We start from the raw sequence: 13,705 nt of genomic DNA, 5'->3' as shown, positions 1-13,705 counted from the left end.
ACTATCTGAAGTCCCGGTTTTTATGTGGATCAAGATAACATATTTTTTTAACGGAACATTACATTAATGTTTCATTTTAATTTTTTTAAACCTAGTACTAATTAACTCTTTACAGCTATATTTGTTTGCCTGATTTAACAGAGAAAGGGGACAAGATGCTTTCATGCCTCCTTCAGCAGAGTGGAGAGAGGAAGTTAGAGAGAGTGGGGTATCTATGCTCTTCATCTATAGAGTGAGGGCTCAGGAGATATGCTCACACTCTACTCAAAAAAGTTCTGTAGCTGTATGGCAGGGCATGCAACCCCTACAGTGGGGCTCTGTGGAGACCATATATGAAGGAGAAGAAAGAATTGTGTACTATAGGGGTTTGATTAGTATTCATAATCACTTGCAATATAAAACATTTATTTTATTAACATTTATGTTGACTTAATCAGCAATATTTTTCTGTTACTTACCATTGCAGAAAGTCTGGATTAAATTAAACAATATCAGGAAAATTTATTAATCAACAACTCTTAATTAAGTTACAGATGAAAAATGAAAGATTGATCTTACCCAAAACATTCACAAATGCATTTGCCAGCAAGTATCCATATTCATTAGAGGCATTGCATTGATAAACAGCACTTGATCTTTCTTGCACATCAGAGAAAATAATAGTATCACCATCTACTTTTCTGCTAGGATCTTCTGGGGCAACTATATGGGTTAAAAAAAGTGTATTTATTCTTTCTTAAATTGTTATTAAGATGATGAGTACTATGTTTGTAAAGGGAATAAAATATTATGAAAGACAGAAGTATTTCTTGATTTCATCTTCCCAGACTTCCCTTCAGTGGTTCACCGTTATATCATGACGCGATTTAGAAGGTTATCCAGATTCTATCCTTATTCTATACTTATACTGTCCACTGTTCTTTTATGATTAACGTCAAAGGCATATGATCCATGTAATTTGGAGAGGAAAACATACAAAAATATACTGATGTATTTACGATTCAGGCAAACAAAGATACAGACACAGATATGTAATGATTGGGATAAGAAAAAACATTCTTCTTAATGCCAAAAGAAAATTAATTTATAAAGATGGGGGAAATTTAGAATACTCTAGGAACTCCAACTGTTCACATGTTCTGCTATTCTTAAACATAAATATGTCTAAAAACATAAAATAAAAAATAGCTTTCCCCACATGAAAATTACCTCAAATTAAACTATAATAGGTCAGATGCATTACTGGGTAGGAGTTCGTTGTGAACATGCTAGGAGCATTTATGGAAGTGGTGTTAGTGATTCAGTAGGTGGCACTCTTTCCCCTGAATGAGTACTGAACCACTGCCAGTTCTAAACTGTTCTGTAGTGCTGCTGCATGGTATTAAACAGCTGCTGAGTTCTAGAAGTGGCCTGGGACGCTTTGGGATGAAATATATAATGCAGAGTAAAAGACAGACATATTATTACAGTTACTGGACCAAATATTGCTCAGTTATCCCTGCACAACCACAATAAATTGGGTGGGGTTGCATAGGTGAAACTGAAAATAGAATCTAGACTGTCAAATTTTGTTGCATATAAATAAATACACAAAATTACAGTTTTAATGTACTTGCAGACACCACATTTTTGGCGGTATCTCCCGGGTCTACATCCCCTGATATTATCTGTGAATTCGAGAGCATAATTAAGCCTGCAGAATGCATTGCCAAAGATATAATTCAGACCAAGAGCTGAAGAGAAGTAAAAAAAAGAATCCATTTATATGGATTATAAGAACATGCACTGTTAAATTAGCAAGGATTTTTTTAAATGATATAAATCTTCATGCTTCAGGGCATAACTTAACTTCTAACTGAGAGGGATTAGGAATTAATTCCCCATATAGTTTATTTCACAACTGCCTATTATGGGTTGTTTTCCTTGCACCGTATACTAAAACATCTGGTACTGACAACTGCGACAGACAAGATAGTAGACTAGAAATATCTCTGGTTCTGTTTCTCATTATGATCCCCTTTCCTCTGCTCAAATGGCTCTCATCTCACTCTGATTCCAAGGCTTAGTTTACACAAAGAAATTGCACCAATTTAACTAAATCATTTTCTAAATACATTTTTCCTATCCAATTCCAGGCTCAAGAATGGTTTCCTTCTGAAGCCCAGTTCACCTCCATTCCTAAATCTGGGCCACCATCACTCTATTGTTGGGGGTAATCGCCTTTGCTTTGCTTCCTTTTGTACCAAAAGCTCCCTGTCTTCTCATATTCTATTTCAAGACCCCTTTTACCTTAATTCTGCCCATCACCTATATTTCAACTGACTTAACTACCTGGCTGCTTGGTTGTTCACAACATCAACATTTGCCTGTACCTCAGAGAATCCTACTCTCTTTACTACTAAGTACTACTCCTGGTTCAAAACATGTTGCCAACAGACATGCCAAACCCGTGAAAAAAATGCAGAAATGTAGCTTAATTGGCTTGTGAGTTGCTTGTTGGCTAGTTTTTGTCTTATAGCTTGTTACTCGTTTGTCTTGTAGCTTGTTGCTTCTTTTTTTTGATCGGCTCTTGGCAAGCAGGGGCAAAGGGGGGAGACAGTCAGGGTGCACAGCAGGCCCACCACAGTCCCAGACTGCATGCGGGGCGATCTAGTCAAATAAAGTGTTGTGGTTGTTAGCGATTGGCTTGTTTTGGCCTTGTTTTGAAATAGGATTAGCTTGATTTTTGGCTTATTGTGAACATCGGGGTGCTTATTTACCACGTGAAAGTTGGCAACTGTGGTTGCCAATACTGGCCCTACTAAAAATGTGAAGGAGCCATGCTATTTCACATGTTCACATGCTATGTCAAAGATCTTAATTTTATGAGGAAATTTCAAACTCACAAAGTGAAACAAATCCTCCCATCCCCTGACATTAAATGCTTAAACAAGGTCTCAATATAATCTCCGAGGGCATATTTACTGTGCTAGGCCCTGATCCTGCAAAAGAACTTTCTGCCAGTGTAGATCCCTTTTACAGGATGAAGTACTTTGAGTTGTCTGGCAAAACCACATCAGTTTACATACCTGCATACTTAAAAAAAATCTTCTTTATATGGAATATGTATATTCTGTGTGATTAATTTAGGAATTCATTTAATCAAAGATTGATTCTACTGGCATATAATTTAGGAACTTCTTTAATATTCATGAAACTTATGATTCTTTTACTGCGTTCATCAACATGTAAAAGCAAAAAAAAACCCAACAAACAGTTAACTGTCTTTGGGCAATTACCTCAGACAAAGATGTACCAGTAGCACATAAAAGAGATGACATTATTTTTGGAAATGGACTATTTTTTGCAAGCAAGAAGAAGGATTTGCCTTCTAAGACCAGTTTTGTTACATTATTTGATAATTTGTAAATTACGTTCACCATTGTGGAAGGAAGCAACTAAAAATGAGCTCATTTTTACACTTTTATGACAATGATGCTATAGGTAGCATTGAAAAGCCACTTTTAATATATGTGCCATTTTCTGTTGCTTATAACTTTCCCCACAAATTACTTTTTGGGATGAAATTTGTCACATTAAGACTCAGTTCAAAAGTTAACTTGTGTGAGGAGGGTGTGGTGTGGTGGGGTGGGGTGGGGGGAGGGGGAGTGTTAAAATTCCATTCAGATGTGTTTGAGATGTCAGTGTGTGGAAAGATCAGGCCCTAATATTTTATTGTCAGGGATTTTTTTCTTGGTAATTGGTAAAATTTTCTTCTTTTGACTGCTAGTTATCTACGTTTATATGCACTGGACATGCAATGTACTCAACTAACTGTTGCTCTGAGAATCATAAATTTGAAGTTCCTGAATTTTGTACATATACATTCTAAAGAGTAAATACACCTCATCAGAAATTAGAAATTTCAATGAGAAATGGCAAAAACAATTCTGTGGAATTTTTTTTCCATTTTTCACCCAACTCTAACCATAAAGTTGCTTTTAATGTATCTATAATGTTGCATTTACCTTTTTAAAAAGAAAATAGAATGGTGCTACTAAGTCCAATCAAATAAACATATTATTGTAAGAAATTTCCAGAGCTATTTAGGAGATGGGGGATATCATGCAAAACTAGAACTGGATGTGCAGTCTAATAATGATGATAGATTCAGATCACCATAGGGGAGACTTATGGTGTGGAATGACTAGTTAAGATGAAGAGAGTGTTGGACATAATATATAGCTTTCTTTGTATTTGAACGTGCTGTATTTATTTGCATATTTGGAGAAGCACATAGAAAGCTGGTTCAACATACACAAAGCAAATATGCATCTAAGGGTACTGCAAATATTGGGAGTGGGAAAGCATTCAGGTCTCAGTCCTGCAAATATGTAATCATGTGTGTAAGTATTTGCAGGATTAGTGTTTCAGTAACCTTGTGGGAGCAAATGTGGGCTTGACAGGGACAGATATTTACGAGTTTGTCTAGAGCAACACAATTCCTTGAGCAAGGCCTGACCATTCCTTTAGCAGAAAGTTGCACACTGTATTTAAACAATGTGCAGCTTCCTGCTGCTTTTGCTGTCAATGTTTCTACCTCAGTTTTTGGCTAATATGCCAATAGTCCATGTTATGTCTGTGACCAAAAGTCATGATTCTGCACTCTGATCATCTACATGGGCAAGTCCCTTATGCACAGTCAGTTGGGCTCTGCTTGAGGTCAGGGGTCTGTCCACATGGATCAGATTGCAGGATTGGGGCTTAAGTCCATAGATTTACTGAAGTTCTAAAAAGTAGCCAGCTTTTAGATAGGACTGCAAAAAACAGTGCGATTTGACTGATCTTTCCACACACTGACATCTCAAACACATCTGAATGGAATTTTAACACTCCCCCTCCCCCCACCCCACCACACCACACCCTCCTCACACAAGTTAACTTTTGAACTGAGTCTTAATGTGGTATAATTTTGCATCAGGGTAGAAAATTAATCATTCAAAGAAACAAATACTTGATATGAATGTTGACACTGAACATATTTCATCATTACTGTAGAGCCCAGATTGTCAAAAATATTTCTCATAGCTTATGCACATTTTGCAGTGAATGTAAACACTATGGCGCATATCAATCATGGGTCTTATAAACGTGATCCCTAGCAGATGGTGCTGAAGACCAACCAGAGATAACTAACACATGAGCAATATTCTGAAGACACAGTAGTCCCTGTTGTTGTTTCTGCTGAGATAATATGATAATGATAAGCAGTCTTTCTTATTGACTTGAATTGAAATACTTGGCCCCTGTCTAGCCTTCATACAAAATGCTGTTGGTCCTCATGTAAGCTTTGCAGGTTTTAGAACGATCAAAATATCATCTGTCTTATAGTCATTAATGCTAAAAGTAATGTTATTTATGTCATCCTACATGCCTCTTCCTCCAGAGGATCACATTCATAACCAATATGTAAAAGTTGCAATCATATCCATTACTTGTCAGTCATTTCCCTAGTTAAGGTTATAAATGTATGATCCAGTATTGCTGAAGGAGGTTGAAACCATAACAGTCAAATAGGATCATAGTTAATTATTTGCATAATTGTGGTGACACTATGCCTTTTATTAGCTATATTTGCAAGGACAGAATGGGGACAAGACAGTAAATATCAAATAAAGTACAGCATAAGAGAAGAATGTCCTAGTGCTTATTAGATTTAAGTAAATTCTGTTGGTAACTGGCTGAATCAAGATGGCATCAGCATCATAACCAGAGTAATCCATATCTTTGTGACCTCCAAGTTTCTCACATGCTCTACCTGAAACTAACTTTGAAGACCACCCAAAAGCTACAGTTAGTGCTGGATGTGGCTGTTCTCCTGCATATAGGTTGTAGATGCAATGAACGTTACATTTATATTATGTAAAGACTGTACGTGCAATTCAAGACACGACACAGGTGTATGATGGGGTATCCACCCACATAAGGCCTGAAAGGGTCAAGGTGGCCAGGTAGGCCAATTAGCTACCTAGGCTGCACCTGGAGAAGCCAGGGAGATGGGATTAATTAGACATGACATTCAGCTGGACAGGAAGAGGAGGGACATGTATAAAGCCCAGGATGCACAAAGGGATGGCAGGGAGATAGTCTGCAATCACTTTCTGGGAGAAGAGAGGTGTGTTTGGGGCTACGGAGATCGGAAGCCTACAGTTACTCCCTTGGAAGGTGTTGGAAGGAGTTTGGGCTGGTAAACCAGAGAGGTGGGAGAGCCAGAAAGACTGGAAAGGCTCAAGGGAAATGCAACAAGGTATGGGATAGGGCAGATCCTGGCTGCTGATGAAAGTGCCCCTGAGCTGGAACCTGGAGTACAGCGAAGGCCCGGGTTCCCCTACCAGCCACTGGGGAAGTGGCGTGGACCAGACAGCAGAGAGTGGACTGCCTGAGACAGTTTGCCTTGGAAGACTTTGATACCCCAGAAGGGGAGGACCTCAGTGATTTGGCCAGAGGGCTGAGTCACTAAGAGGAAGCTGCAACCCCTGGAGTGAGAGAGGGTGGGAGATAATGATGGGTGAAGAGACTGACGGAGGAGGGTGCAGCACCTGGAAGGAGCTAATCCCCAGAGCTGCCAGGAGGCGGTGTCACCTGCAATGCGTGGCCCCTCCGCAGTTTGGTGGAGAATGCGGACAGGCCATTACCCCTTATAAAAGAGATTGTGTAAGAGATCGTGGTGGACCATGAAGGACAGTATAAGGCGGTTACCCCTGATACAAGGGGAAGCAATAACAGAGGGAGGCAATAACAGAAAAAAAGGAACGAGAAAATGGAGTCACAGTATGTGGAAGCCTTTTTTGATGAAGGCACTTATACCCTCCCAGCCTGGACTCCAGAGTCTTCGTCCCTGCAGATGAGGACCGACAAACAGCCAGAACGGATCCAGATCCTGCTGAGGCAGCTGCTGGAGAATGAGCAGAGACAGTGGGAGGCACATTGGTACCTGCAAAACTATTTGACACAGCTGGCTGAACAACACTGTATTTATTTAAGCTCATGCAGGAAGAAATTAGAGGAGGCTGCAGAGAGTGGAAAAGAGGTATCAGGGCCAGGAGGGCAGAGGCCAAAGGAGTGTTATGCCTGCAGGTGAAGGGGACACCTGAAAAGAGAGTGCCCCTGTATGGGGAAGGAAGGAAGGAAGCCACAAAGAGTCCAACCTATGGGGAGAACAGGGTGAGAGAGGACAATCTCACTCCAGGAGCTGCAGCTTCCTCTTCGTTGCTTGCCCTCCGGCCAGGTCACTCTGGTCCTCCCCTTCCAGGGTATGAAAGTCCTCCAAGGCAAAAGGTGCAGCACCTGGAAGGAGCTAATCCCCAAAGCCACCAGGGGGAGGTGCCACCTGCCAGGAGTGGACCTTGTGACAATGTATAATTCACTCTACATAGTTTGGGCCTGGAAACTTGAAAGGCTGCCTCTTTCCTACATGCTATCCCGAGGATAAGACTGATGATTCTGAGTAATAGTGCCTAGATTTAAATGTCTACGGGCTGATGGTTGAGAGCCACAAATGTTCCCATTGTAACCAAAATCTGTAGCTCCTTAGGGCTTTGTGTAGATCTACTTTCTCAGACCTTTGATCAAAGTGGCTAAATGTCACATTATGTATTTAGACTATATTATGGGATGAGAGTATTTTTGGAGGGTTTCGTCCAGGTGTTGTTTTAATTGCATATGTTCTGTGGGGAAATTAGGACAGAAAAGCTGGGACTCTTGGCCTGTAGTTGGATTGTGTGCTTTGGAGGAGTAGGAGAAGTGTTGAAGGTAGTTAAGCAGGACTTGGAGAAGTTCTGAGCTGGGCAGTGGAAGGGCCAGGTTTGCAGGATTGAGAGCAGGGAGTAAAGAAGTCACTTGGCGAATGAGGGTGTGGTTGAACTAGTAGTTGGTGTGCATGGTGGTGAAGACAGTAGCTGAGAGGTGATTTGTTATGAGCTAGATTGGAGGGGCAGAAGTTGGGACTGGGAAAGAACAACAAGGGGACACAATGTTAAGAAGAATAAATACTGTTTTCTCTCATCTTGCCCTTTACTGTAAGCCAGCACAATTTTTCATTCTACAAGAGAGAGAGGACAGAAGATGGAAGAGAGTGCCCTTTTATCTTCTTTCTTCCCCCACCAACCCTTCCTTATTCGCCTGAAAAACAGTTCCCTGAGACCTCCTAATTGAAACCCCAGGTTCTCACTCTGAAAACAGTATCAACCTACAGGGGATGGTAGGAAGTGGAGGCTATAGGGTGACAGATTGTTACCTGCAGCCCCACCATGTATTTTGGGCACCAGCAACCACTGTCTATTAGGTACACTGTACACTGTATGCAGTAAATAAAATCCAGTTTCAATGAATTTCATCCATTCTATATTCATTAGCTCAGATCCTGGCCCATCTGCACAACTCCAGCAGGAATGATGGCTGGAGTGGTGAGTGCATGCTGGCACTGACAGCCCATCTCATTCTCCTGTGGGACTGGTCTCCTACCGAATATCAGAGCCCAGTAGTCTCCATCCCACACTCATGTGGTTGGGACCAGCAGAGTGCATGTGCATGTGTAAAAATTCAGGGAAAATAATAAGAACTAAGAATTTTCCTAACCAAGGATTATGAAACATTCTCATGAACAAAGATCAAAGGGTTATCATTTTCTGTCTTCAATTCAATGTATTATGTGATTACAAAGAGAGACTGAATAAAAATATCATTTTAATGTGAAAAATGATACAAGCATGTAAAGAACATATCAAGTGAAGATAATCAGTTTCTTTCAGTACACAACGTCCTCTAATTTTGAAATGTGTGTGTTTAATATTTAATAGCTCAGCCTGTACTATAAACCACTGAACCAATAAATTAGTCTTTTGTGCAGTATTGCAAGTACCTTTCTGAAGTCCAATTATGTCAGTGGTTCCCCTTCCAATTCATTTGGATAGTTACTTTCTTAAAAGTTGAGGCACTTTATGCAGGATTTCCCTTTTGTAAACCCATGTTAAATATTTAAACCATAAAACAGTAAAGATTGTGCAGAAGTATGAATAGTCCAGAACTCAAGTGTTAACTGAAGCACAAGACAAAGCAGTCAGGGTCTGAACTGGACGCCCTTACTCATGCGAGTTATTGTACTTGACCTCAGCTAGACCACTCATATAAAGATTACTCATGTGAGTAAGCATTGCAAGATTAGGCCCTTATCATTCCAGCAAATTACTGTAATTATAAAATTGTTTTCTTCTTAAAAATGTGATCATTAACTAAAAATGAACTAAAATTTATTTCTTTTAAAAAAGATGTTTACACCAGGTAACAGACTCTAAGGGTGGGCGGAGGCAATTATTTTAGCCACTACTCTTTTTTAATTAATTTTTTTAAGTGCCCACTATTTTCCCCCTTTTTTGCATGATGTTGCTTTCTCCCTCTCCCTCATCTCACTCCTTGATGTTAGGACCTTTCCTTTAACTGAAACACGGGTGAGAGGCTCTCTCTTCAACACTGCCCCATCCCTTGTCTGACTATAATAGGAAAACAAAGCAGGAAGCATTAAGCATCTCCCAGTTGTATTTTCCAATAGAAAACTAAAGTACTGCAAACAGATGACTGGGCCACAGGAGGTGCATTGTGGGATCTATGGTGACAGAAGGTCTTTGAAATTCAAATATAGCAGTTTTGCTTTGAAATGGTGCCACTGGTGTAGCTCTCCTAGCACTGCCCTGCAGCCCAACCAGCTGCTTTAGTTTAATCATTTTACAATGATACATTAAAAATTCAACCGGAAGCAAGTGGGGCCCCGCCCACATAAGTATTTTCTATGCCACGTGAAAAAGAGGGCATGCTGCATTGGCAAATCCCACAGACTGGCTTCAGCTATTTTAAACTGGAACATTTTCCTTTTAGAAGCTGCAGAATTCGTAAGTATAGCACTCTGTCACTTGGCTCCATTTATCTCCTGCACTCCCTCGGATGCCCTGTCATTAGTTACACTTTGCACTGCAGTAGTCAGCTAAACTCCCAGTTAAATATTTGCAACTGCTAAGGGAAGAAGAATGGTGGAGGGGGGGACAGAACCCTGCTAAGGAGTGAGAGAGATCTGGAACTTCCAAAGATATCAGTGACTCATCAGTATGCAATAGAGGTGAGAGGTGGATTCTGATTACCAGAGGAGGAAGGCTGGAATAATCAAGAAGGATAGAAGAGAGAGTTGAACAGAGAGTGGAGTCTGCAGTGGGAGGGGCTAGATGAACTATAAGAGCTGACAGGACAAAAACATCTACATAAAAATAGGGCAGGAAAGGAAACGAAACAGCAGGAGAAAGTAAAGAAAGAAAATTATGAAAAGGGTATAAAAATTTATTTGTTATTTTATTAGCTATTAACCTATTTGAGTGTATCCAGCACACTTATGAATGCTTTGAGATTTACTATTTAACCTCAAGGCTATGTGACTGAGTTAGCCATCGTGACCCAGCATTTTAAAACCTATGTTACAATCTTAATCAAATCATATTTATCACTCACCTTCCCTGGTGAGTGCTTCTATCTTCTCCCCTGAAGATGTCTGGCTTACAGCATTATCCCTCAACTTCTCCTGATATTCTCCTTTTAAGTCACATTATTAGCTGTTTCCCCATACCTGCTGTCTGTCTTCATTTTCCAAGAGGTTTTACACCTATCAGGTAAGGTTTTACTTCTCTCTTTTGCAACTTCCTGGGATGGACGCTGACTCCTGGAAGTCCTGCTGTCTCTTTAACTGATCTTTTACTTGAACCACTTCTTACTTTTTTTTAACTTCTTTAGCAATTTCCCTTTCATACTACACATTCAAATCGTTAAAGTGCCAGCACAAAATGGCAGAAGTTTAGAATACTATCATCATTTCTGACAAAGCAGCTGGTTAGGTTGTCTGGCTTTTAAAAAATATATATGGAAATATACCTATCTCATAGAACTGGAGGGGACCCCTAAAGGTCATTGAGTCCAGCCCCCGCCTTCACTAGCAGGACCAAGTACTGATTTTTGCCCCAGATCCCTAAGTGGCCCCCTCAAAGATTAAACTCACAACCCTGGGTTTAGCAGGCCAATGCTCAAACCACTGAGCTATCCCTCCCCCCTTTGTCTTAAGTTTTACGTTGGGAAAGATGAGGGATAAGGTGAAGGACCAGCAGTGATTATATGATATAATATAAGCTGAATACAGTAACTCCTCACTTAAAGTCGTCCCCCTTAATGTTGTTTCAATGTTAAGTTGCTGATCAATTAGGGAACATGCTCGTTTAAAGTTGTGAAATGCTCCCTTCTAATGTCGTTTGGCAGCTGCCTGTTTTGTCCACTGCTTGCAGGAAGAGCAGCCAGTTGCAGCTAGCTCGTGGGGGCTTGGAACCAGGGTGGACCAGCAGCCCCCCTATCAGCTCCCTCCTCCCCTAAGTTCCCTGTGCAGCAGCTGCCTGCAGTTCAGCTGTGTCCCTCCCCCCACTGCCATGTGCTGCTCCTGCCCTCTGCCTTGGAGCTGCTCCCCAAGACTCCTGCTTGCTGCATGGGGGGAGGGGAGAAGAGGAGGGCTAATGTTAGGGTGTCTCCCCCTCCCTTCTGCTCCTGCACCCTGCTTAACCCATCTTCCATAGAGCGGGGGGGGGGGGGACGGACAACACACTCTATGGAGGGAGCTTCTAGGCAGTAGCTGTGGTCTCAGGAAGTCTCAGCAAGCTGATTTAACAGGGCAGTGTACTTAAACCTGGGGACAGCTACTTAAAGGAGAAATGTGCATTTTTTTCTCTCACACATAGGGTGTGTGTCTGCCCTCCCTCCTTTCCTACTGCCTCATAGAGTGTGAGAGTTAACCCTTAGGGCTCAGTCAATTGCTAGTTCATTTAGCAGTGAGGCATTCCCTGGAAAATATCCCACCCTTTAACTCCTCCACCTCAACCAAGCTTCACAATCATCATCACTGTGTACCAGTATTGAAAAAAATTTCCCTGGAACCTAACCCCCCCATTTACATTAATTCTTATGGGGAAATTGGATTCGCTTAACATCATTTTGCTTAAAGTCGCATTTTTCAGGAACATAACTACAGCATTAAGTGAGACAGCATATTGCAATATCAGTGTGTAAGTTAGGGTTACCATATTTTGTGCCTCCTAATGGAGGACACTCCCGGGGGCCCCGGCCCCGCCCCCAGCCCTGCCCACGCCCACGCCCCAACTCCGCCCCCTCCCAAAGTCTCCGCCCCCTCCCCTGCTTGAAGCCTGAAGCAGGTAACGGGGAGTGGGGGGGGGAGGAGGCGCGGCCCAGGCTGGCCCCCGGCGGCTCCAGCCTGGGTCGGCTCGGGCCCTGGCCGACCACCCCCGGCGCACCCCCCGGCTCCCAGCCCCGCGGGCCGGCTCCCGGCTCCCCGACCCGGCTCCCGGCCCCGCGGGCCCGGCTCCCGGCTCCCCGACCCCGGCCTGGCTCCCAGCCCCGCGGGCCCGGCCCGGCCCCCGGCTCCCGGCCCCCGGCTCCCGGCCCCGCGGGCCCGGCTCCCGGCTCCCCGACCCCGGCCCGGCCCCCAGCCCCGCGGGCCCGGCCCGGCCCCCAGCCCCCGGCTCCCGGCCCCGCGGGCCCGGCTCCCAGCCCCGCGGGCCTGGCCCGGCCCCCGGCTCCCAGCCCCGCGGGCCCGGCCCGGCCCCCGGCTCCCAGCCCCGCGGCTCGGCTCCCAGCCCCGCGGGCCCGGCCCGGCTCCCCGGCCCCGCGGGCCCAGACCGGCCCAGCACTGCGACCCTGGCCCGGCCTGGCCCCCAGCCCGGCTCCCGGCCGGGCACCATGCCCCCGGCCCCGCACAAAGAGGCCCCGGCCGAGCCTCCCGATTTTCCCGGACATGCCCGGCTTTGGGGGATTTCCCCCCGGACGGGGATTTGAGCCCCCAAAAGCCGGACATGTCCGGGAAAATCCGGACGTATGGTAACCCTAGTGTAAGTTTTCCTCAAGTACAGATGTGCTATAGATAGTAGTTGTCTTGCATCCCTTATATTGTGCTGCCAGTCATAACACTGCTAACAAATGAGTGACTGGGGCATCAATTCACAGCTGCTTTTATTATCCACATTCATAGAATCAGTTGTTTCATTGCCTTAGGGGTTCATCTCCTCTGACACCTACTTGCCACAAGCTGATTTCCAGACAGCTGCTGATTCATTCAGACAGCCTTACTACACCCTTTGATTGCTGAGAGCTGGAAGGCTAGAAAATATTCCAAATTCTAACCCCTATAGAGGTGCTTAATACAACCACAGAGGTTTACTTTTGACCTCGTACCCCCTTTTCAGTTCTTACACAGAACCAACTTTCCAGTGGGGATGCAACTGAATAGATATGAATCTTAAGAGATCTAATATATATTGCAATGGCAATATGATTAGACGTTCTATCCCTCTGATATCTCCAGTCAGTGGAACACATCACAGCCTTGTTACTAAGACCTTATCTCCATGAGTATTACACTAGCAGACAGCAGAACAGGATAATGAGTTGTCCACTTCAAAACAGTAATATTTGGAAGTTTCAGCACATTGGAGGTAATTTCTGCTGTTTCATCTTCATGCACAGTAGCATTTTTCTTTCACGTCATACACATTTATTATTCAACATCAGGCAAAACATCCTTAAATATGGAATAATTATTCGTATGTGAACAAGTTTCATATCCCTTATGTGTCCC

The 13,705-nt window shown here is 43.3% G+C and overlaps 1 protein-coding gene across 9 annotated transcripts in view; it reads right to left on the bottom strand.

The window, feature by feature from the left end:
- NRCAM (neuronal cell adhesion molecule) overlaps window positions 1-13,705 on the bottom strand; it is a 299,477-nt gene that overhangs the window by 73,752 nt on the left and 212,020 nt on the right. For all 9 annotated transcript variants that reach the window (XM_054024342.1, XM_054024363.1, XM_054024334.1 and 6 more), the window contains one exon: window positions 559-702. In XM_054024342.1, the coding sequence (XP_053880317.1) occupies window positions 559-702 (144 nt within the window). The remainder of the gene's footprint in view (window positions 1-558; window positions 703-13,705) is intronic.

This window comes from Malaclemys terrapin, chromosome 1, assembly GCF_027887155.1.
Source record: "Malaclemys terrapin pileata isolate rMalTer1 chromosome 1, rMalTer1.hap1, whole genome shotgun sequence".
In the NCBI taxonomy this organism is placed as follows: Eukaryota; Metazoa; Chordata; order Testudines; family Emydidae; genus Malaclemys; species Malaclemys terrapin.
Note: the sequence above shows the minus strand (reverse complement) of the source record. Positions and strands in the feature narration are given on the sequence as shown.